Source organism: Oryzias melastigma, linkage group LG5, assembly GCF_002922805.2.
Source record: "Oryzias melastigma strain HK-1 linkage group LG5, ASM292280v2, whole genome shotgun sequence".
Classification (NCBI taxonomy): Eukaryota; Metazoa; Chordata; class Actinopteri; order Beloniformes; family Adrianichthyidae; genus Oryzias; species Oryzias melastigma.
Genome location: NC_050516.1, coordinates 31,243,223 through 31,267,696, shown reverse-complemented (window position 1 = coordinate 31,267,696; position 24,474 = coordinate 31,243,223). Strand labels below are relative to the sequence as shown.

The 24,474-nt window shown below is 40.0% G+C and overlaps 1 protein-coding gene across 5 annotated transcripts in view; it reads right to left on the bottom strand.

Annotated features, from left to right (window-relative positions):
* Window positions 1-618: 618 nt before the first annotated feature.
* The window catches only part of LOC112145700 (AMP deaminase 2), a 42,184-nt gene continuing 18,328 nt past the window's right edge, over window positions 619-24,474 (bottom strand). For 3 of the 5 annotated variants that reach the window (XM_024271083.2, XM_024271085.2, XM_024271081.1), the window contains 17 exons: window positions 16,720-16,850; window positions 15,147-15,277; window positions 14,620-14,688; window positions 13,047-13,158; window positions 12,776-12,962; window positions 11,814-11,955; window positions 11,355-11,444; window positions 11,137-11,266; window positions 10,871-11,065; window positions 7,081-7,212; window positions 6,839-7,002; window positions 6,499-6,625; window positions 6,257-6,420; window positions 5,038-5,158; window positions 2,846-3,019; window positions 2,666-2,776; window positions 619-1,332 (listed from right to left, as the gene is read on the bottom strand). In XM_024271083.2, the coding sequence (XP_024126851.1) occupies window positions 1,117-1,332; window positions 2,666-2,776; window positions 2,846-3,019; window positions 5,038-5,158; window positions 6,257-6,420; window positions 6,499-6,625; window positions 6,839-7,002; window positions 7,081-7,212; window positions 10,871-11,065; window positions 11,137-11,266; window positions 11,355-11,444; window positions 11,814-11,955; window positions 12,776-12,962; window positions 13,047-13,158; window positions 14,620-14,688; window positions 15,147-15,277; window positions 16,720-16,850 (2,396 nt within the window). In that variant the 3' untranslated portion in view covers window positions 619-1,116. Of the gene's footprint in view, window positions 1,333-2,665; window positions 2,777-2,845; window positions 3,020-5,037; window positions 5,159-6,256; window positions 6,421-6,498; window positions 6,626-6,838; window positions 7,003-7,080; window positions 7,213-10,870; window positions 11,066-11,136; window positions 11,267-11,354; window positions 11,445-11,813; window positions 11,956-12,775; window positions 12,963-13,046; window positions 13,159-14,619; window positions 14,689-15,146; window positions 15,278-16,719; window positions 16,851-23,233; window positions 23,506-24,474 lie in introns of those variants that run through there. The other 2 variants (XM_024271084.2, XM_024271082.1) reach the window with 2 other exon arrangements.

The window sequence follows — 24,474 nt, the reverse complement described above, 5'->3', positions numbered from 1 at the left end:
CTGGTGTTTGACACACACATTCTAACAGCTCAACACCAAAGGACGCTTACGTTGCTGCTGGTCCGGTCCTGCTACTGATGCTACTCTCTCTAGAGGTCACAGGTTGACGGGACGGAGCGTGTGAAGGGTGGAACCGGAAAGCGCTTCTACGGCGCTTTCGACTGTCGGCAGAATCCAGAAGCTTGCAGGCAGCGCTGAACTATTACGCCGTCAGACATGCACGCCTGCAGGAAAGGATGCCGAAACCAAAGAGGAACAAGCATGCAGCGGGGCGGTTCCACCAGGGGAAAAGTGCATGCTGAGGAGCTACAAATGAAAAAGGCACTGGTCAGTCTTGGCTTGGTGCTGCATGCAGAAGATCGTTCTGGAATCGCCTCACCACCGACATTCATTTGTGCTCTAAAACACAGACACTAAACACATGACCGAACCTCCAGCAGGTTCTGGACGTGTTTGTGTGCACCTGAAAGAAGGAATGTTTGCAGGCAGACACCAGACATTTCCTCTTTTCTTCAAGGCCATCGAGTTCTTCGTGCTTGATGATCTACAGTTTCTAGAAGGATTAACGTAGGATTGTAAAAGCTCGGTACATTAAAGAGAAAGAAAACGGTGTTTGGCTACAATTTAGCGCCGCAGCATTCAGACACACGAGTTTATTGTGCAAGTATGACGACCAGCCGCCATGGCGGGCTGTCGCAGGTCCAAGACGGTCCGCTATATGTCGTGCAAGTGCAGCTAGCATAGATATATATGCGACTGGACTGCACGGTGGAAGTTCAGCTGTGACTGTAGGATGTTTAGGCATGCCGGTGCATCCGTGTGTCACAGCAGACACGACGGGGGTCATCCGGGGCGGGGGAGCAAACCGACGCATGCAGAGACCGGCCCGATGACCCACGGTGAACGTTGATCCCAGCAAACCTTCGACTTAGTCGACTAAACACCAAATCAAAGGAAAAGTGAATTGGACTCCCCTTCCACGAGTCATCGAGGGAACTTAAGACCATGTCAGGGATCGAAAAAAAAAATCTACGACTGATGTGGACGACCGCCGACCCTCAGAAACGAGGCGGCAGCGTAACCTTGGCGTTCGGAGCAGGAAGCAGCGCCGAGGCTTCAGCGCCGGCCCGAGACGGGACCCATGGTCAGCGAGTCCTCCTCATCGATGGAGTCCAGCTCCTCCGTGCGCACGGCGTGAGTGATGAGGTGAAGCTCCTCCGTCAGCGTCTCGCTGCGGTACGCCACGCGGATGTCCGGAACGTTGGTGCGGCGGATGTCGTTGCTCTCGGGACCTTCCTTGTAGTAGTTCGGGCCGAGCCAGTAGCTCTTAGCCTGAAATCAGAGGACAGTTTTATGACGTCACTGGCTTCAAATTCCACTTTGGTCCTTTAAATTGGGTGTGCAGCAGATTGACTCCCCACACGCAGATTATTTTAATCCATTTTCAGTTCACACGAGTGCTGGCCATATCATGATATCAATTATTTTATATCACAATAACGATATATATCACGATAAACCACTATGAAGTGTATCTTCAGTTATTCTCTGAAAAACATTTGACAAAAATGTCATTACTTACTTTTTTCTGACTATTTTTCAAGTAACTTGTAACTGAATAATTACAAATGAGAAACATTTTTAGAGTGCACAGTTCAAGTTTTTTAGGGGGAAAAGAAAAGTTTGCACTAAAGTTCTGCTATAAAAATAAACACATAAAAACATTAGAAATAAAAGAAAAATGACACAATATTTAATTTTATTTCACAATATATATATATATATTTAAATCACCCACACGACATGTATCATCATCGCCCAGCACCAGCTCACACTAATACTGCCACAAACAATTATTTTAATAGTCGACTATTCACCGATTGTTTTTCCCAATTAGTTGACTAATAAAAAAAGCTGAAAAAGCCTAAATTAGCCAAAACAGCTAGAATGCAGCTGAAATATTAGCTAAATTCCAAAATACCCTAAAAAAAACTTAGGTTAGCCAAAACAGCTAGCAGGTAGCTCAAATATTAGCTACATTCCAAAACAGGCTAAAAAAAACAAAAAATGTCTAAATTAGCCAAAACAGCTAGAATTCGGCTGAAATATTAGCTAAACTAAAAGTAGCCTAAAAAAAATGAAAAAAAAATTCCTAAATTAGCTAAAATAGCTAGCATGTAACTGAAATATTAGCTAAACTCCAAAGAGGCCTAAAAACTTTTTTTTTTTTTTTAAAGCTAAAGTTAGCCAAAACAGCTAAGGCAAAAATTTCCTACGGGGATAAAAAAAAGTTCAAAATCCACTAACAAATCCAAAGACAGTTCTAGGAATTATTATGGGATGGGGACCTACAGCTTGGTGGCCTTTTTGTGGTGATTTTCACATTTTAAGACAAATATGGGAAAACAATCTTTTGTTGGAGTGATTCTCACAAATTACTGCCAGGTTGAGTCTACAGCCAAAGTTTCATTGACCTTTGACCTTGGATGTATGCACCAAATCTTGAATTAAAAAAATCCCCTTTAGTACCAGGAACACATTTGAACTCCTCCTCAGGATTTTAACCTTCTAACTTCTCGAGGATCCTTGGGAAGCTACTTTAGAAAACATGTGGGTACTAATGGTAAATTTAGCCTGGCGAGCTGAAAATGTGTGGTAAACTCACCCTGTGAGAGAAGCCGCTCATGAGGACGCTGTTCCTCGCCAGCTCACACATATCACAGGAGCTCAGTTTCCACACCTGAGCGGCGATGCTGTACTCTTCCATCAGAGGTTCCTGCGTACAGAAGAACACTGGTGGGAACCTGCTCTAGAACATGACGACACCATCTTTGGCTGCACTGACTTTGGTGAAGTGGAACTGAAGAGGGTCATCGGTGGACAGGGAGATCATGAGGCCTCGGGACAGATACTCCGGCAGTGGGTTGCGGTGGTAGCTGAGGAACAGGCTGTTGTTGCTCAGCGGTGACATGGCGATGCCAACCTGAGCCAAGTAGTACAGATACTGGAGCACTGGAGCCTGAATGCATCGCAGAGAGAACAAAGAGCATGACACTCCAGCTGATAACTGCAGCTTTGATGGGTCACTGCAGCTTTGTTCAGCTTCATGTCGAGTTAAAAAGACGCTTGATCCGTTTCCTGCCAGCAGGATACTGAATACTGATTTTTTTTCTACGTTTTTTTTCTGGTTACTATCAGGTAAGCGCACCAGTTACTATCTAGTGAGTACCAGTCACTAGCTGATTTTTTATAATTTTTTTCTGGTTACTATCTGGTGTGCACCAGTTACTATCTGTTCTTTTTTTCTGGTTAGTATCTAGTGTGCACCAGTGACTATCTGGTGCAAACCAAATACTATCTGGTGAGCACTTGTCACTGATGTTTTTTCTAAAAAAATGCTCTGGTTACCAACTGGTGCACACCAGTTACTATCTGTTTTTTTCCCCTTTTTTCTGGTTAGTATCTGGTGCACACCAAATACTATCTGGTGCACACCAGTAACTTTTTTCTGGTTACTACCTAGTGCGCACAGTTACTATCCGTTTTTTTAAAAAAAAAAAATTCTGGTTAGTATCTAGTATGCACCAGTGACTATCTGGTGAGCACTAGTCACTGATTTTTTCTACATTTTTTTCTGGTTACTATCTGGTCCGCACCAGATACTGTTGGGTGAGCACCAGTTACTATCTGGTGAGCATCAGTAACTGACTGTTTCTAAATTTTTAAAAAATATTAGAAAACATTTTTTTTTACTCCATTTTAGGGGCTCACTACAAATATTTTAGACATATTTTTTCTTGAATCTCCTCCAAAAATGTTACTTATAATCTTTGTTTACAACTTTATAGGAGTGTTTTGAATTCAATTAAAACAAACAAACAAAAAACTGGTGTTTTTTTTTGTGTCAGTTTTTTTTAAAGAATACAAAATCAAAGGACTCTAAACAGGTCGGGCACTAATCTCATCAGCTCATGAAAACGATAAGATAACATGAGTGACAGACATGATTTGTGTCTGTTTAGTCTGTTCATCGTGATACCACCAGTCTGTTCTTCCTACTTTATCCACAGATGTTACAGAGCAAAACGTTGGGGGAGTATTGGTCATATTGTCTAGTATAAATTCTTTTTTGTTTGTTTGTGGTGATGCAGAAACGAGTTACAGAGTTTTTTTTTGAATAAAAGACATAAAAAGTTCATGAAAACACCCTAGAGAAACAATAGCAGTTTAACTTACCATAAACAATCTCAAAACTATGAAAAGTTCTCATTGTTAAAACAAACACAGAAATCTCTAATATCTCGACTCTTTCTCTTAGAATGAACCAACATGTTCGAGGAATCTATATTGTAGACGTGTTGTTTTAAGGACTAAAACGGTTGTAGATGAAGAAAGAAAAATCTACAAAACAGAAAATTTTCTTATAGAAAAGTAAGAAAAAATTATTTAAAAAATAAATAATGTATCAAAAATATATAAACAAAAATATACAAAAAAAAAACCTATTGCAAAACAAAACAAAAAAACCCAAAATTGGCCAGAAAATTGGCCACGCCCCCAATGCGAGCACCCCGCCTTTGTGCCCGTATAAATCGACTCACAAACAAAAATAAAGAGTTAAGACTCATTAACATTTATTACTTTTACAATGTTGTGCTCTGTAATGATTGTGGATTAAGTTAGTACGAAGAACAAAACAGACGTTTTGAGGATCTGCAGTCACTCTGTTTTAAAACTTCAGAACAAAAATAAAGATTTGTTGGAAAATCACAATCATTAATATTACAGAGATACATCAACATTTAGTAATAAAGTTACATCTAACAAATATAGTTGTATAATCTGTTTTTTTAAGTAGTCATTACTTCATTTCCAGTAAACTATATTTACATGTATGGGATGATTTCTGTTAAGATCCTCTTAGAGGAGTTAGAGGTTTATCTCCTGAAAAACAATAGAAACTTTTGCACATCGGTCCATAAGCAGATTCAAACCGTTCCAAAGTATCTATGAATCAGACTGTTGAGGTGTTCTGACCTTTCGGAGCAGCAGTCCGTGGGAGATGTTCTCTGACAACATGAAACCTGACACCAGGTGGTGGATCGGACCAGCTTCTCCACAGTGAGGGCGCAGCACGAACGTGTGGAGGCCTCGCTGCCTGTGTCAGACCAAAGGACTCACGGTTAACTCCTCGTTTCAGGGATTTCTCCTCATTCTGCCTGCAGGTTGTCAGAACTTCACTGATCCGGTCGATGGTCTGATCCTGACAGGAGATGGAGCTCTGCTGGGTCCTTCGTTTTATGTTTCACATTAGCTCAAATAAAGGAGATAAAATCGGAGTATTTAGATCACACGTGTCAAAGTCAAGGCCCGGGGGCCGGATCCGGCCCTCCGGGTTATTCTATCCGGCCCTCCAGATCATTTTATCTTATTGTTATTAATGATCCGATGTTATCTTGGCTTATTTCTAACTTTTTTAATTTTGACAAAATATATTTTTATGGAGAGTAAAATATTGAAAGTTATTTAAGGTTTAAGTTTATTTATTCTGGAATAATATTCCTGCCCTTTTATTATTCATATGTTAAAAAGTTACAGTTTTAAAGTTTTAATAATTGACATTCTGATAGATTTTTGAACTATTTTGGCATTTACTAAGATTTTTAGGCTGTTTTGGAGTTTAGCTAATATTTCAGCTACATGCTAACTACTTTATTTTATAGCTAATTTAGGCTTTTCTTTTTACGTTTTTTAGGCTGTTTTTGGAGTTTAATATTTCAGCTACATGCTAGCTGTTTTGGCTAATTTTGATTTTCTTTTTACGTTTTTTTAGGCTGTTTTGTAGCTAGGCTAATATTTTAATGCTAGCTGTTTTGGCTAATTTGGGCTTTTTTTCAGTTTTTAGGATATTTTAAAGTTTAGCTATTTTTTCAGCTGCATGCTAACTGTTTTAGCTAACCTAAGTTTGTTTGGGTTTCTTTTAGGCTAATTTGGCTTTTAAGCTAATATTTTAGCTGGCTATCAGCTTCAGCGCTTTTAGCTATCAATTTCAGCATCTTCAGCTATCAGCATCTTTAGCAGCCAAATTCAGCTCACAGCATTCACACTTGCATTATCACAGGTAATGTTATATATCTAGTTCACAATTGTGTTAAGAAGTTACGTTTTAGAGTTTCAGAAATGTAGTTTTAGTGTTCAGTAAATGTTTATCCTGTTCGTCCCACGATTTAGATGATAACTGTGACTCCTTTCGTACCTCCTGAGCTGGTTGAGAACGGTCATGTTGGCGTAGGTGTAGTAGAGGTAGTAGGAGTACGGTGGGTTGTCTTCCTCAGTCCAGTCAGCAGGTAAAGGACTGTCGAGGTTGAAAATGTGATGCTCGGGTTTGGACTCGTCGTCGACGCTGTCGAAGCCCACCACCTGGACGCACACAGAGAGAGCGACACCCTGACGGCGGGCCAGTCGGGGTGATCCGGTTTCTGGTGAAGTGACACTCACGTGTTCCAGGAAGAGGTGCAGCTCAGGATGACTGCGGGGATTGATGGTGACCTCAAAGAGAGGCATGAAGATGTTCTCCAGCATCTCCTGGAAGTTAGCCAGCTGCTTCTTTGTGTGGTACACATCACTAGAAAGAGCAGGAGCTGTGGTCACAGACGTATTATCGTGGTTTTTTTATTGATTTTACATGGAAACACTTTGATTTGAGCTCCGGAAAACTCAGACTGGCTGGTAAAAGAGAATCCAGCTGAGATAAGCAATGTTTCCATAAATACTTGAACAAGTTTCCCCGTTTTCATAAAACCAGACAGTCTTTTCCTCTCAATAGACAAGAACTCACAAGAGTCGAGGCACCTGGACGAGCCAGCGCACGTTATCAGAGTACACCCTGTGAGTGACCGCCCACTGAGCCAGCCGGTCCCACTCGTCACGGGAGCGGCCGTAGATGGACAGGCGCAGCTCAGAGTTTTGGTATTTGCTCTCCTCAAGGTCAGACATGACCTCCTGAGAAAAAAAAAGAAGAAGAAAAATCAGTTGAGTATAAACAACTGTGTTCAGAATGTCCTGTATTTTTTTCCACACCTTTACTATATGTGCAAAGTATTTTCCTTCAATGTAGTTGTCGGTCTTGATGAAGATCTCTCTGAGGATGGATTCTCCGATGGGGTTGTACTTGGAGTTGAACTTATCAAATCGATGAAACGTGTTTCGGTCCTGAAGGAAGGAGACCATTATTAACATCTCTACCAGTTCTGTGAGCTATATCTGCTCTCCAAAGGTGCATTCACACCGAATGAGATTCGTGAGGTCGAGGTGGCCAGTTTCAGCGTGAAGTCAATGGAACAGACGCGTCATGAGGTGATCTGAGGTCCTTGCGCCGTGATTTGAGCGACTGGCGCGGTGCGAAGGTCTGCTGCAATCTTGATTTGAGCAACGAGGCGCAAATTTGGCGGCGCAGATAAATTTAAATATGTGAAGTTTGACAGGTTACTGCGTCGCATCTGTCAATCAGGAACTCAGCTTTGGCCACGTTTTTGGTGGTTTTCACTCCCGTAGCGGAGCTCACTCGCTCCATATGCCAGCCGACAGAGAGCCAGCTCAGGTCTCATCGAAACATTGAAAAAAAGAAAGGAAAAAATTATTTTATGTTTTCCCTCTCAGCCTTCAAACTCAGCCACAGAGACACAGAAACACTGTGGAAGCGGCCGACATACAGACACAGCCCCTGTACCCAGAAAATCTTTTAATAAAAACTATATAAACCCAAACAAGGAGACATGATTACCAATGTTTTTGTAGAACTTTTCACAATAAATAAACCAGATTTGACAACATCATCTGTGTCTTCCACACATTCTAAATGAGATGAGCAGCCGCATGTGGGAGGAGCTACCAGCTAACTCATTTAGGATGATGCTATAAGGCAGTGGTGCCCAACCACTGGTCCACAGACCGGTCCCGGTCCGTGGACCCCTTGCCACTGGGCAACAACTTATACCCGTTATTAATTGATTTATTAAATTTTTTTTGAGTCGGAAATCTTTTATTTTGAAAATCAACCGGATTCTCTCGATTAGATTGAGCGCTAAAAGCAGTGAGTATTTGTTTAAATGTTTCATTCGAAGCTTTTGCATGGAGCTCCAAAGTGGTCTGGTTTGTTTCCTACTGAGCATCAATAATCAATTTGCTGGTTACATTTTGTTTATGTTTTGAAGTTATCTTTTTCTTTTTAAACTTCATTTTAACCACATTCTGACATGACACTAAATTAAGAGGCTTTATAAATCATGCACACATGTCAAATGACTGAGTGAAATGATAATTATTACCCCCCTCCAGGGTAAAATCCTTATAGGTTGACCGGTCTGCAGCCACAAAAAGGTCGGGACCACCGTTATAAGGAACCGTGTCACTTAGATTGTATGGAAGACACAAATGATGTTGAGAAAGAAATCAGGTTTATTTATTGTGGAGACTTCTATAAAAACATCAGTAATCATGTCTCCATGTTTGGGTTTATATGATTATTATTAAAAGATTTTCCCGGTACAGAGGCTGTGTCTGTATGACAGCCGCTTCCACGGTGTTTCTGTGTCTCTGTGTCTCGTATTACCCAAAGGGGGAAAAAAATTTAAATTTTTTTTAAAATATTTTTTAAATGTCTGGATGAGACCCGAGCCTGCAGCCTCCGCTCCCCGCAGTGGTTCTCTGTCTGTCGGCGTATCGAGCGAGTGAATCCGCCGCAGGAGCGAAAGCTGCTAATCTGTCCACAGCGTATCCCGCCTTCACCCCAAAGTAGCCGGATGAGCACTGAAAACCTGCGGCTCTGATGGGTAAATGAAATAGATGAAAGTTCAGAACAAAAACGTTTTCTTTGGATTAGTATTCTACCTGCTGATTAGGTCACTAAAACGTCACATGCCCGAAGTTGAGCTTCTGATTGGTAGAGGCGACGTGGCGACCAGTCAAACTTCAAGTATTTAAATCTTGGCTGTCGCCCAATTTGCGCCTCGTTGCTTAAATCAAGCTGCTGGCAGACCTCATCGCCGCACCTGTCTTTCAAATCGTACAGCAGGACTTCAGATCGCCTCATGTGGCGTCTGTTCCACTGACTTTACATTGAAACTGGTCGCATTGACCAGGCACATCGGTGTGAATGCACCTCAACTAGGGGTGTTGCGGATCACGGATTATCCGTGGTCCGTACGGATCAGAAGCCACGGTTCGGGACACGGTTCGGACACGTGTGTACCGCGGACCACTCCGACCCCCACCCCCAGCGAGCGCACACACCTCGGGCTCTCATAATTTTATTCATTGTCCGTTCACATCAATGAAATTCTGTCAAATTCCTGTAAATCCTCTTTGTTTTGACCAGCGCTGAAGTAACAGCTTCACGGTTATTTCTTAAAGTCTGTTCCTGAATCTCCCGCTGCGTGTGGGCGGAGCTTTCAGAGCTTTTCCTGCATAGAGAATTTGGTGTCGGCCGCCACCAGCTCCTGGAAAAGGGGGGATGTGGCTGATTCTAGGAGCCCAGACTGAGAGAGAGTCCACGGAGACCCGAATGATGACAAAATGATACAACAGAAAAAATAATTTCAGTAAACCAATAACCAATATATAATCGCAAATATTTTGATTTTAATGTCAAGGTAACAATACTTAAATATTTTGTTTTGGAAACATCGTCTGTGGACCCCCCTTCCTCTTAATTGAAAATGGTTCGGTCCGACTGGACTATTCTTCCACAGCTGTTTGTTACCGTCAGACCCACAGAGTTTAAGGGAGAGAAGACACGCTTTAAAATCAGGAGTTTAAACACCTGATTTAGAGGAGAACCTCCGTGAAAAAAGAAAAAAGGAGACAGTCTGTCTATTGCCGCGCGGAAAGGAGAGAGTGCTCGTAAACGGACAAGGGGGCGGGGCCATGAATTTGAGGGTTTCTTCTGAAGCTTTTGTATGGAGCTTCAAACTAGAATAATTTGTTGTTTTATTGTGTATCAAAATTAGGCTTGTTAGTTACATTTCTGTTTTATAATGAGGTGATCTATAGTAAAATATGTAAATTGAAAGAATGTTCAATAAAGTTACATAATAATAATAATAAAATAAACTTGTTAAGGTATACAAATCTGAAGTCCCCACGAGACACCACCACCTTATTTTAAGCCAGGAAAAACCCTGCAGCTTCCGTCACAAACTTTACTCAACTTGACGCGGATGGATAGATATCAGGTTTATTTAATGTTAAGACCTGAATAAAAGCATCAGTACACGTTTCAATTTCTGGATTCAAAGAATACATCCGTAATGGACATGATTTTATGGCAAGCCAAAAAGATCACCAGGAAAAGCGGGTGCAACAGTGCCACGTTTTACAGATAATTATTATTATTTTAAATATTTAAATGTCCCCATTTGGCGAGTGGGATCAGAACATTTGTATTTCAAGTGAACACCAGATAGATTTGGTATTTTCAAAACTATTTTTAAGCATTCTTTTCTCTGTTTTTGTAGATTTGTATGTATTCAGAAACTACAAGTTTTAGCATTTTGCTTGTGTTCAAACTTTAAAGATTTTTTGTTTTAATAAATAGGCCTCAGTGAGCAAAAGTTTTGAACTTTTGTGTAAGGGAAGTACTTTATATTCATTTTGAATATATGATTTGAAACGTTTCCAAAAATTAATTTAGCTTTCATGTTGTTGTTGTTGTTGTTGTTGTTGGTGTTTGTGTTTTTTTTGTTGTTTTTTTTTTTAAATTTTTACTGATCCGAAAAGTGATCCGAACCGTGACCCTAAAACCGTGACACGATCCGAACCGTGAGTTTTGTGATCCGCAACACCCCTAACCTCAACAGACGGCATCTCTCACCGCGTGCATGTCCAGCGTATCCACGCTCAGGTCGTAGGCCGTCAGGTTCATGCTCTCAAACACGTCCTTGAGCGTCTGCCCGCGGCCGCACTCCACGTGGACGATCTCTCCTTGGTACTTCTTCATGGCTCTCTTGATGAAGCGCAGCAGATGCTTCTGGTTCATGCAGGACGACGCGTGGATGTGCGTGTCCACCTGCAACACAGCGGCGTTTGTAGGCGGGATTTCTTTTTACACGTTTGTAAATAACGGCGGCACTTTCTTGCCTTTCTGATGTTGTAGAAATCCCGGTGAGGAACCTTCTTTTGAGCTGCGAGCTCTTTCATCTCGTTCAGGAGGATGTGCATCTGAAACTTAGAGCTCAGGTACTGCAGGCGGCGATAGCAGAACGACTTCCTGAGGGCCGTTCCAAAAAGAAGAAAAAGAAATAGGCATGAGTGATATTAAAAAGCCGTTACACCACATATGACACAAGGAAACTTACACCGGCCCGTTGATGATGAGGGACATCATGACGTTCATGTCTGCGATGTACTCTTTCAAATCTGGATACAGCAGCTCCAGCTCTGTGCTCCTGAGAAGTAAACAAGTTATTTACACTTTAGTGAAAATGTATAATATTTCATGCAATTAAAACTATTAATGCAACTGTTTTTCCAGCCTCTTCAAAAGGAAAACATCAGTAACATAAAGACTACATTTTGGTTTGGTCTTTTCTAATAGTTATTATTAGATGATCAATAGTATCAAACCCGATCAAACAAACCGAGACCACCTGGAAAGATCAAAGAGCGGTTCCTGGTCCTGGAGGCTCAAACTCTGGTTCAATAAACAGACCAAATGTGTCCGGTCTGAACACACCCGAGTTTTACCAAGAGACTGGGTGTAAAACCATTCATCACTCTGTGCAAACATGATCATGATGGAGGGTTCATCGCCGTACTTGTCCATGTTGTAGCTCCTGGTGAACACGTGCACCACGCCATCCACCATCTTGCATCCATATCCTGCGTCGGGCGGCAGAATCATGGAGTCCATGTCGTCGTACGGATGAGTCTCTGAGACGGGAGGATGGACAGGAGCGTCTGGGAGAGAAAAGAAAAACACTATGAGACAGAAAACTACAAAGAACGTCGTCATGAAGACTTTCATCTCTTCAGTCAAAGCAGTTTTAGGCTTCGTCATGTATTTGGGGATAACATTGTCTTTCTAACAAAGTGTAAAACATGTTGACAACCTTTATATACTGTATGAAATGCAGTTAAGGGGTGAAAATCTCCCACAATTCAAAGCTTTAGCTGGTTGGTAAAAAATCTGCACCAACAGCAGGTTTTACTACGACAATGTGAATGGATGTGAAACACAAACATGGCGAGACTTCAAACGAACTGACCAATGAAATGATGAGGAGCAGCAGGAAGACGAGTCATTTATGTGACATGAAAACAACTAGAGTGCTAAAATATTTTTGAAATGGGTGGATAGATTTGAGTTTGGTGTTGATTCTGTGGCTGATCTGGGTATTGCAGGTAAATCTAGGTTGAGGTTTTGCTCTTTGAGTCTTTTACCGACCAAATTAAGACAATAAAAGCACATTTGGAAATTAGAAAGATTTTAGTTTGTTAAATGATTTGAACAGTTACCTTAAATCAGGACACGTGTGACTCCGAGTCGTTCCAATCTTGTAATAATTTTAAAAGGCCAATAAAGTGACCAATGATTGGACTGTTATGCAATCTTATCATCATTCCTCACATTTTATTGGTTGAGATTTTTAAAGGATGGTAAAATATTTATGCAACAAGAAGAGATATTTTAAAGTTTGTGTTTCAAAGACACAAATGGACCAAAGAGTCCACAAGTGTCCATATGAGGATGTTCCAAACCGGAGCGTGAACGGCATACCGGCATCTACGGGCGTCTCTGGAACGTCGTCGTAGATCCCCAGATCCAGAGTCTTGGTCCCGAGGTCGTGCAGCGCGTGAGCCGTGGTCTTACAGAAGGTCTGTAAGGAGCGGTGTATGTACTTCTCCCTGATGAACAACGCCTTCACCACACATTTGGCAGCATCTACGAGGTCCGTGAAGGGCACCTGAGAAGTCACAATAATGACAACGTGGAGGACTCGCTTCACTCGAGTCACTCTGTGCAGAACGGACTGGAGTGAGAGTCCTACCCCACACTTCTCCTCTCCAGAGATGGAGACTCGCTGGTACTCCCTCTCCAGCGGCATCTGTCTCTCCTGAAAGCCCATGTGGACGGTGTCCACACTCGTGTCCTTCATCAGTCTTTTGGGACACAGAGAGTTAAAGGAGCAGAAACAGAGAGGAGCTTCTGAAACTCAACTAGAAGGGCGAGCGATGCTTTTATTCTGAAAGTTCTACGTCAGCATGATTGTTTTGAAGGTTTCTGGAGAGTGTTCTCTAAATGCAGGAATGATTCAGACTTTCATGCCGTGAACTGAACACAATCGTCACCACAAACAGACGTTCATTCACAGAACACAGTAGAGCAGCTGCTTAACATGTTTAGTATGAAGCAAACCTGAAGAGTTTAAGAGAACCGAGTCTGAAACTGATAATCATTCTGATACTTTAACTCATAAAGGTGGACTTGTTTTTTAAAGTCGACTAAACATCAATGCACAGCTGAGTCTGCTGTTGGTACAAACACAGACCTGACAGTGCAGACTGCATCTCTTCATGAGGAAAGTCACCTTTGAGCTCCGGTGAAGGGTACTGTATTTCCCAGCATGCAGCAGTGCGAGTTTGACACCTTCAGCTGCTAGAAACTGCGTTCACTTATTTCTCCGTCAGCTGCATGAGCTGTTCTGAAAACGTTTTCTGAACTGATTTATGCTAAATCTCTGTCTTATAATGAGGCAGTTCTGCTTCCTTTAGATGCACATTTCATCATTTTATCATTTGAATCATTTCATCTTAGGTAATAAATATGAACAGGAGCTGAAATCAAACGGTGGATGTAAACGTTTGGCTTCTGACAGAAGAAATAAAAACTCCATCAAACTGCAGCACATCAGAAAGCCTGATTGGTTAATATTGTTGATGCATTTGCAGTAAACTCAATAGTTGTGCTGAGAAATATCAAATGCATAAATCATTTAAACAGCCTCTTCAATCCTTCTGAGTGAATTCTGCAGCAGCTTTCACTCTGTGCAGTTAAAACTGACTTCCTATATTTCCTAAATACCAAGTGAGGGAGATGCATGTTCAGAAAGACTTATGTAAAGTATTATTTACACTTTAATAATATACATTGGAGGGAATAAGTATTTGATCTCTTGCAGATTTTGTTGGTTTGTCCACTTAAAAGAAATGGACAAAATAAGAAGAAAGAACAGTCTGTAAAAGACATACAAACACAGTAAAAGTCACTTTTCACATGTGATTTATCTTATTTCATTGAGAGAAATAAACATTTAGTCCTCTTGTCAGGAAGACTTAGTGGACTTATTATAATACACTGAGTTCAGAGGTTTCCTATAGTTGATGATTCTGCAGGAATGCTGGTCCACTCTTCTTAACAAATGACTTTTAAATCATTTATACTTGGAGGCTGTTGCTTAGCAACTCTGAGTTTTAGCTCTCTCTGCATACGACTTGAGAAAAGCTTTGAAAGTTTAGGTTTATGAAAATAAGTATGAAGGTGTCAGATCTACTTTTCAGAGAACAATCAAGCAAAACAGAGTCAAACCAGCAGAGGAAGCATGCAGACTGAGGCTCACTCACTCGAGGTCTGCAGCACTGTCGATTTTCATGAAGTCCTGTTTGGCGCGGAGCAAGATCTCTGGCTCAAGCCTTGGGGTGATGCGGAGCGGGCGTTATTGTGTGGGCAAGGCGGGGGGGGGGGCAAACACCAGAGGAAAGTGAGCACACAAGAAGGAGGACACAATTTACAAGCAAAAAGCCGACACCCAAGCGTTCTACAGATGTACGCAGAGAGATCGGAGCAACAGTCGACCCCGGCCTTACCGGGGGGGTCACCGCCCAATGATTGGCTTAGTGGTGCGGTTAGCATTAACAGACAGAGCCCGCCTCTGGAGGAGAGTTGGAACAGGTAGAGGTGTAACAGAAGAGCAGGTGGTGCACAGCTCATTAACCTGCTGGCTGTATTAGTGAGTCGTTGATAAGAACGTGTGCATGAATGAACTCGGCATCCTGTCTAACAGGAGGGAGGAGGGGGGTGTGTTTGTCCGTCCGGGGTCAATACCGTGATGTTCCCGCCATGACAAGCCGGTCTGTTTGCGTTTCCTCACCTAATATCCTGACTGATCTGCCTCTCCAGGCGGTGCCGCCGCTCCTCCAGCTGCTCGATGGGGCTGTCCTCGGGGAACTCGTACGGCGCACTGCGCATCTCGCTCTCCGCCATGCTGCGCGTGAACAGCTCCTGGTGAACGGGTCATAAAACTTGGTGTCATAGAGTCTAATTAAAGCTTTGGACAAACAAACGTATGGAAGACAGCGAGGTTTACACAAACACAAACCCGTCTGTTATGTGAAGATAAAAACGCAGGAAAGATGAAGATTTATTTCATTTAAAAAATTGTTTCAACGCATTATTTGGGATTTATAAAACTCTTTTTTCTTTGTTTCTGAAAGTCGACAAATCTTTAAAAAGATACAACGGAGTATTAGGGCCACCAAAAAAAAGAGGAAAATTACGAGTTTATTTTTCGCAAATTTTCAATTTTTTCTCGTAAAAGTACAATTTTGTTTCTTTTAAATGCAAACTTTTTTTTCTTGTAAAGTTATGATTCTTTTCCCAGCAAATTTTGACTTTAAATCTAGTAATTTTACAAGGTTTTTTCTCATAAATTTTCAACTTTTTAAAAATAAATCTAGACATTAAATCTCTTGAAATCACGAGAAAAAAACTGACTTTACTAAAAAATTTACAACACTTAAAGTAAAAAAAATTACGACTTTAAAACACGTACATTTAAGAATTTAATCTCATAAATGTATACGATTTTTTCTCGTAAATTTTGACTTTAATTGTCATAAATTTACGAGAAAAAAAACTTGCAAATTCATTACATTTTCTCTCGTAAATTTACGATTTCTTCACAAAAAATAAATATTTTTTTTCCTAGTAAATTTCAACTTTTAAATTTCCTAAATTTGCACGTTTTTTTCTTGTAAATGTTCAACTTTTTTTCATAATTTTAGACTTTAAATCTCTTAAATTTACGAGAAAAAAACGTGTAAAATTACTTTTTTATGCGTAAATTTATGAGATTTAAAGTAAAAATTTACGACTTTAAAACAAGCAAATTTAAGACTTTTAATCCCATAAATGTACACTTTTTTTCTTGTAAATTTAAGATTTTTTCTTTTAAATTTGTGACTTTTTTCGTGTAAATTTACGACTAAAAATCTTGTAAATTTGCATTTTTTTTCTACAAAAAAAGTCATGAGTAAGAAAAAAAACTCGTAAATTTAAAAGATTTAAAGTACCGTAATACATTTACAACTTTAAAACACAAGTTTACGACTTAATCTAGTAAATTTGTTTTTTCTCTCGTAAATTTACGACTTTAAAACAAACATTTGAGTAAAAAAGTCATAAATTTAGCCTATTAAGTCATAAATATACGACTTTATTCTCCCGATTTAAAAGTTGCAACTTTTTTTTCGTTAATGTAAAAGATTTAAAGTAGTAATAAAATAAAATGTTTGTAAACTGCAGCTAATACACAATCGTAAAAAGAATCTCATCTAAAATCCTTTTTATATTATTCAAACAAACCTAGTTTAGTTTTTGTCTCAGTCTTTGTAAACTAATCCTCTAAAACGACGTCACATGAATGCATCACCTGGACTCCTCACCTCTGCGATCTCTTTGTATTTTTCCTCCATTGATGTGCGCAGGTCGATGGGGGGGTGTGAGATGGAAACGGGGGTTCCTGGGAGGGACCGCTGAGGTTTGAGGGGCTTCGGCCCGGAAACACCACGGAGGTCTGCAGAGAAGAACAGCAGAGACTCTCAACGTGCTGCTGCGTCTTCCTGAAACTAACAAACCTGAAGCAGTTTTAGGATTTAAAACCAGTGACACTAAAATCAACACTGAAGAGGAATTCTTCCCTTTAAAATAATGCTAGATTTAAAAAAATACGACCAAACATCTTAAAATTATATTTACAAACAAAATGCATCATCAGTTAATCAGTTCAATCTTAAAACCCATGAGTTTTATTATTGAATAATCTCTTCTTGTCCTGCTTTAAGTCTTTGCGGGGATAAAAACAGCTTTTCAATTGTTTTTTTTTTTTTTATATAACCATTCAACATTTATTCATAAAAGTCTAGAAGCTTGTTTAGTTTAGAAGAAAGGTTTATAAAAACTGTTTTTATTACTAAAATGATTAAGTCTGACATTAGAAATATAAGAAATTAATTCGTACTAAAATGAATTACATGAAATAATAAATTCAATCAGAAATCTGAATGAAATAACTGCAGGAACTACACGATGATGTCCGGCTCCACAGAAGAACCTGATCGGCAGAGTTTAGAAGCATTTCCAAAATCAGTCCGAGCTCCCAGACGGACAGAGAACTGCTGCAAAGCCTTTTGGGAGATCTGATCGGGTCATCAGAACTTTTAATCAATGTTTTCACTGGAATCAATCTGGAAATTCACTGATCCTGAAAACCATCCCTCCTGGTTCAGGATACATTTTAGAGAAGACAAACACAGAATCTCTTCTCTGTTTAAAAAAAAGCAGAATCTTAACCCGAATTAGTAAAGTTTATTTTGAGAAGGCTCAATATGCGTCTTTAATTTACCCAGAAATGACTTTAGTGTTCCAGGAAACTAAACAAGCATTTTTCTGTGGAGTGACTTGGCAGCTCAGAGAAACCTCTCTTTACTTTTCTCTATTTTAGGTCTCAGGTTTGTCTTTACATGAAATATGAATAAAGCAGGAGGGCTCTGAGAAAAAGGAAATATTTAGAAAAAGGCCTAACAAAAAAACAAGTATAAGACAGTTACAAAAACATGCAAATATGCGACTTTTTTCTTGTAAATGCACGACTTTAAAAACACATAAATTTACAGGAAAAAAAAAACAAAAAAAATTCCTGTGACGTTTTAAATCATAATTTTACAACTTTGTTCTCGTTATTTACCAGTTATGAGTGTTTTCTCGCAAATATATGTGTTTTAAATGTATGAGTCATTTCCTCATAAATGTACAACTTTTAATTTAATATATTAGTTTTTTCTGGTAAATTTATTACTTTTTGTCATACCTGTTTTAAAGTTTCAAATTTACAAATCATTTTCTCATAAATGCACGACTTTTAATCTCGTAAATGTACGACTTTTATGCTCATAAATTTACCAGATTTAAAGTAATGAGTAATGTATTTATAACTATTTTTAATATTTTCTGTAGATTTTTACTATTGTATTTTTATTTATTTATCCTCTTAGTCTTCTTGTGTACTCCTGGTACAGTATGTGTACTGCTAATTGTTGTCCCATTCATGTTCACCGACTGGACTATGAGTCCAGAATAAAGCTTATCCATCCATCTATATCTATAAAGTCATAAATTTAGCCTTTGGTGTTTTAAGTCATAAAAATATGACTTTATTCTCGTAATATGACAGCTACGAATTTTTTGTGTAAATGTACAAGATTTGAGGTCGTATTTAAAATAATGTTTGTAAACTGGCTCTGTTTTATTTGTAAGGGTCGTCTTTACATAAAATATGAGTAAAGCAGGATCGCTCTAAAGTAAAAGATGTATTTAGAAAAAGAAAAACAACTGTCTGGCAGTAAAAATGTTGGGGGGTGTCACCACAGACGAGACTCAAATGATGGTTGAGACGGAAACGTACAAAGTCACAGTTTAAATGAAGGATAATGGGACTTGGAGAAATGCCGTGAATGTTAGTGAGAAGCAGTCGTCAGTGTAAATGTTCTAGTTACATGTAACTGTGAGGATATTTCATCATCGGTTTCTTTCATCTTGATGAAGAACGTCTCCAGTTCTCTGACGACACAGAAGACTTCATCATCAACCCAAACAATCTAACCATGAGTTTAAAAAACAAGAGAAACCGCCAACAGGAGAGCCTGAACGACAATAATTATCTGCAGAAAGTTTTTGCTGCTGAGAAGCATCAGATCAGAGACGGTTGGTGTCCTTCCGCCAGCATATTGCTGTGTGCTCCCCCAGCTGCACAGAGGAAGCTCCGGGGGGGATGAACTCGGCCCGGAAGATTGTCGGCTGTTCTCTGCCTGCATAGAACGGCAGAGTTCCCATCAAAAAGCCCAAAACATCCTTTCAGCTTACCTCTATTTTGATATCTTTTCTATTTTCACTTGTACGAATGACTAAACTAACACTTCCAAACGTTCACCGTCCATGAAACATGTACAAGTGAGTATAAAACGTCCTCTCAGAAGGAACAGAGGAGCGTGGACGGACCCTCTCCAGCATGGAGACCCACAGCTCAAGCGCCGCAGATCAGAAAACAGAAAAAAATAATAAATAATTAAATCGACCCACTAAAAGCCAGAAGAAGTTCTTCTGCAGACTGAAATCCACTGAGGAACACGGAGCATCTTGTTCTGTAGCTGGGCAGGAGTTTTAAAGAGGCCAAGCATGGATTGTGACTTTAGTGTCGGTCGTGTGCTGGTCCAGAGCGGTCCGGTTCAGACGGAGCAGAACTCTCATAACAACAGATACTTTCAGACACAAAGATCAACCAGAGTAACAGAAGCGACACGGTTCCAGAAATACCCCACCAGGAGTGCCTGAACAAACAGGTTTAAGATCAGATGATCCGATAGCTTATAAAGCAGATCCATGATATCTTTAAACGACGCTGGATCAGAATCAGCTCACACACAAATACACAAACTGTCCCTGTCAACAGACTACAGATTGTTGGGTTGTTTTTTATCGTTTTAAAAACAAATGACTTTAAATATGCTACCGTGAAGTGTTAGTACGGAGGCCCTGAAGGGCCACAACACAAAACTTTAAGTTCACCAAAACCACAAAATCTGGTAATACATAACTTTCTGTTGGCTGTTTAGCCCCATGGAAATTTCAGAATAAAAGCAGTTCAATTTCTGCTGTAGGTCAAACTTCTATTTTGACATAACGTGTTGTGACCCCAAAGGGTTGTGTTGTAATCCTAAAGGGTTGTAACTTTAAAGTGTTGTAACCCTAAAGGGTTGTGAAATTAAAGTGTTGTGTTGTGACCCTGAAGTGTTGTGATCTTGAAGTTTTGTGACCTTAAAGTTGTGGTGTGACCCTAGTGTCGTGTCTTGAACTTTGTTGTAGGTCAAACTTCTATTTTGACATAACGTGTTGTGACCCCAAAGGGTTGGAACCCTAAAGGGTTGTGTTGTAACTAGGGCTGTCAGATTTGTCGCGTTAAAAACGCATTAATCTGACATGTGCTTGACGCCGACAATTTTTTTGACGCATTAATCGCGGATTTTTCTCATACGTGCCTTTCTATACCGCTCGCGGGCGTCCCGCACTCTAACTCACCGGCTGCTCTCATTAGATCACAGGCGGGTCTCCAACCACCGAGCTGCTAGCTAAAACCGGCCGGCGCTAGGACCTGGAGAGCTCCTGCACCCTAACCCGGCTCCGGTTCGCGTCCAGTACCACGTCTGGTGGTACCGGCTCGCGTCCGGCGCCGCGTCCCGAGAGCTGCGGACCCCCGACGTTCCGAACAGCAAGCGCACCGGGGGACGTTTTAAATGTTCTGGAGGTTTAAGCGTGATCCAGCCCCAGCATAGCGGTCTGTCTGCCGGCATATTCATGGCGTGAGCTCCGCTGGACACGTCGCTGCATCGAGCTGCAGCCAGAGAACGCGGCGGCAGTAACAGACTGTCAAACTATCCACAGAGTATCCCGCTTTTCTCAGTCTTTAATGTTTTAAAAAACAGAAGTTAATTGGAAATGATAAATCTCTATTTCATTTATTACTGTAGTTCAGGAGAGGAGGAAAAGATTTGGTCCTGACAAAAAATGAACATGAAAGTGTTATGGAAATGTTATTTTTGATGTTTTTTATTTTATTTTACTGAACGTTGATTGAAGTTTTGAATTTAAAATGCCCTTCACTTGGACTTGGGCTTTTGTTAGGCATTTTATGTTACAGCCTTTTATTGTTAAGAAAGTTTATCTCAATACAATGTTACAAAATAAAGTATTTCTGATGAAAACTATTAATTTTGTCATTCTTGTTTTCATAATTAATGTAGAACTGCTAAATTCCACGAAGCACACATTTTTTTCCCCTTAAAAAAAGGCCACGTATGAATTTGCGATTAATCGCGAGTCGACTCGAGAAATGCGATTAATCGCGATTAAAAATTTTAATCGCCTGACAGCTCTAGTTGTAACTCTAAAGCGTTGTGACCCAAAGGGTTGTGTTAGGAAATTCAAGTGTTGTGTTGTGAAATGAAAGTGTTATTTTATGAAATTAAAGTCTTGTGACCCGAAAATGTTGTGTTGTGTAATGAAAGTGTTATTTTATGAAATTAAAGTGTTGTGACCCGAAAATGTTGTGTTGTGCAATTGAAGTATTGCTTTGTTGTGAAACTAAAGTGTCGTGTTGTGAACTTAAAGTGTTGTGACCCTTCAGGGCCACCGTATGTTGGAGACCCTCTAGATATTTCTACAGGACATTAAAAGCAAACTACGAATATCCTAAAAAGAACTTTTGCTGACAGGTTTGTTTTTTAACACGCAGCGTTTCCAGCTTTGTGTCATCATTCTAAAACTCGTGTCCAGATGTTCCTCATCTGCCGGCCGAGCTGAATCTGTTGTATGTAGACCGTTTCATTCAGTCGGCAGATCGGTTCCAAGTCTCGATCAGTAATGTTTTCTAGTCCAAAAAGAAAAAGTGAAATGTAAAAGTATTCCAAGTGATTCAGTTAAGCTAGAAAAGCTCCACAGATGAAGAGGTGAATTGTTATTTCAGTAGTGTGCCGCTGGAAAAACCAGTAAATGATGAAGGTCAGAGACAGAAAATACAGGTTTGAAAAAAAGAAAATAGAAGTGAAAATGAACTCTAAGACAGCAGCACACTGTGTGACACAAATACACAAAAACAAGACAAATAAAATAAAAACTCCAACATTAGAGACTTTCTTAAATGTGATGATTAAAGACTCAACATGAAGCCTTTAGTGACAGTACAGTTCTAGAACCTTCTTTATACTGGGACCATTACATTCAATTTGAATTCTGTTGACATAAATTAATTTAAGACCAACTAAATATATAGATAATGCAACTTTTTTTTTTTTTTAATTTAGATTAATTATTGAAATTCCTTCAAATATAATATTTTTGGCAAAACCTCAATTTATAATCGATTTAACAGAAAATAGATAAATATAACCAATATATACAAATATAGCCAATACATATACAGCTTAGCCTAACACTTGTTGAAACACTTATTTTGGGATAACAAATTATTATATTGTCAAGCAAAAATAGTAAGCAGCTTCTGAAGTAAGGTGAAGCGTTGTAATGTGAAAAAAAAGAAAAAGGTAAACGAGAAAATTACTAAAATGCAGAAAGACAACAGGAAAAAGAACAACAGAACTAAAATTAAATAAAGATAAAATCCTAAAATTGTGTGAAAAAAGGCAAAAAATTCAAGAATAAAACCAAAATTGTTTCATGAAATTAACTTTATTTTGAGAAAACTCCCATGTACAATTAAAACTTTTTAAGCCACTTTTCTCATAATTGTACGACTTTTTTCCTCACATATTATTTTCTTTCATTAAAAAAAAAGTCATTTTGAGAATTTTTCTCTTTAATTGACACCTGTCCACTGTGAACTATTTTTAAGTATTTTTTAAAGTATTTTGTTTCTTTTGACCTACTTTTGTAAAACCTGACTAAAAATATGAATACAAACATTTAGGGGGGCCCCATGTTACTGCTCGCCTGGGGCCCCCAAACTGCTGAGTCCGCCACTGTCCACGCCACAGAGATTATAAGGAAGGTCATCATGTTTAGCTGGACTTAAACTGGGACCTTAGAAGGAAATAGAATATCCTAATCCAAAGTGTCAAAGGTTTGTCTGATTTTTGCTTCAGTTCTGAAGTTGACACTAAGCTGCAATTTGTTACATGAAAATTAAACAGTTTATTTTATTTTTAATTTTCCTCAAAAACTTCAAGGGGTTAAGAAAAATCTGTCAAAACAAAAGTGCTTTGTTTGTCTTGCTGTTTCAGTCTTGCATCTTGACATCTCCTGAACAGGATTTGAACGCATTACCTCACAAAGAGGAGCACAAACTTCTAGAAATACCACATTTTAAGCAGCTATCATAGGATACGGTACCTCTGTCTGTCTGCCAGTGAGTCTCAGAGTTGGCTTGTCAGAGCGCCAGCGGGATGCTGGGACATGTAACCAGGCCTGGGACGTCTGCTGCACCCTCCCCCGCTGATACAGAGAATGACAGCCAACGGAGGGAAGAGCAAACCGGAGTGCACAACGAGCCCCACCGGCACCAGAACCGGAGTTCCCCCCTCTGCTCTGCCGCCCTTCCTGAGCCGTAACTGCCGCTGCCTTCAGGGAACTGCGGAGTCACTTCTGTTTCTGTGTCAGCTGCTTCCTGGATCATTCAGAGCATGAACGGCAAAGCCAGCAAAGCTCCCGGATTTAAATACTGGGTTGGAATATACCATGTCCCCGAAAAAAATAGGGAAGGATCCGGGTGAACCACTTCTGCTTTATTGTGCTGTAATTATGGAGGAGGCTCTGAATCAGTGGCCACTCCCACTCCTCTCCTCGCTCACAAATGCATCAGTCAGGGAAATCCGGCTGCTGCTAATCTGATCTGTCTAAGAGAAGGAGGGAGATTGATTTTTGATCTTCTGCCTCTTTGTCTGAGTGGATTTTTACTGAAGCAACTAACATTTTCCCCAACAGCCACTTTTCATTTTCACCTTTAAATTCTATTACGTCTAATTTACTGCCAGATGGTCAAACTGAATCTCCTGTAAACGAGAACGTATATATAGAACTACCGAGCATTTCTGACAATAGAAGAGAAAAATCACATGATCGTTTGTGTTTTGTAAAAGAACTTCTTCTGTCTGGGACAAAGACTTGATGGTTTGTTTGTCTGCACCTCATCAGCTGGGAGACACCTCTATTTACAGAACTGTTTACGTCGACAATGCTGGGGGGGGGTTACACTTGGGGCCATGTAATTATTCCACACAATGCTGCAGAGCTGAGCTTCATCACTGATTGTTCTGCAAAGTCTCCCAAAATAAACATCCAAATTGATTTCTGATCATGTGATCCCTAAAGGGGGGTTTGCACTCCTGGCAATACCCCACCAACCACTGACTATCAGAACTGGACTGAGTGACCCCCCTCCCCCCCGGCATTCCAAACAGGAAGTACCTGCTGGTTTCAGAAACCTTCAAGAAATAAATAGTCATTCTATTGGTCAGAATACCATTTGTTGCTCTGATACCATTTTTAAACATGTGGTTGCCATAGAAACGTCGTCTCAGACCAATAACTGCTTACTGACAACATCTGGCTCTAACATGAGAGTATCCGTATCA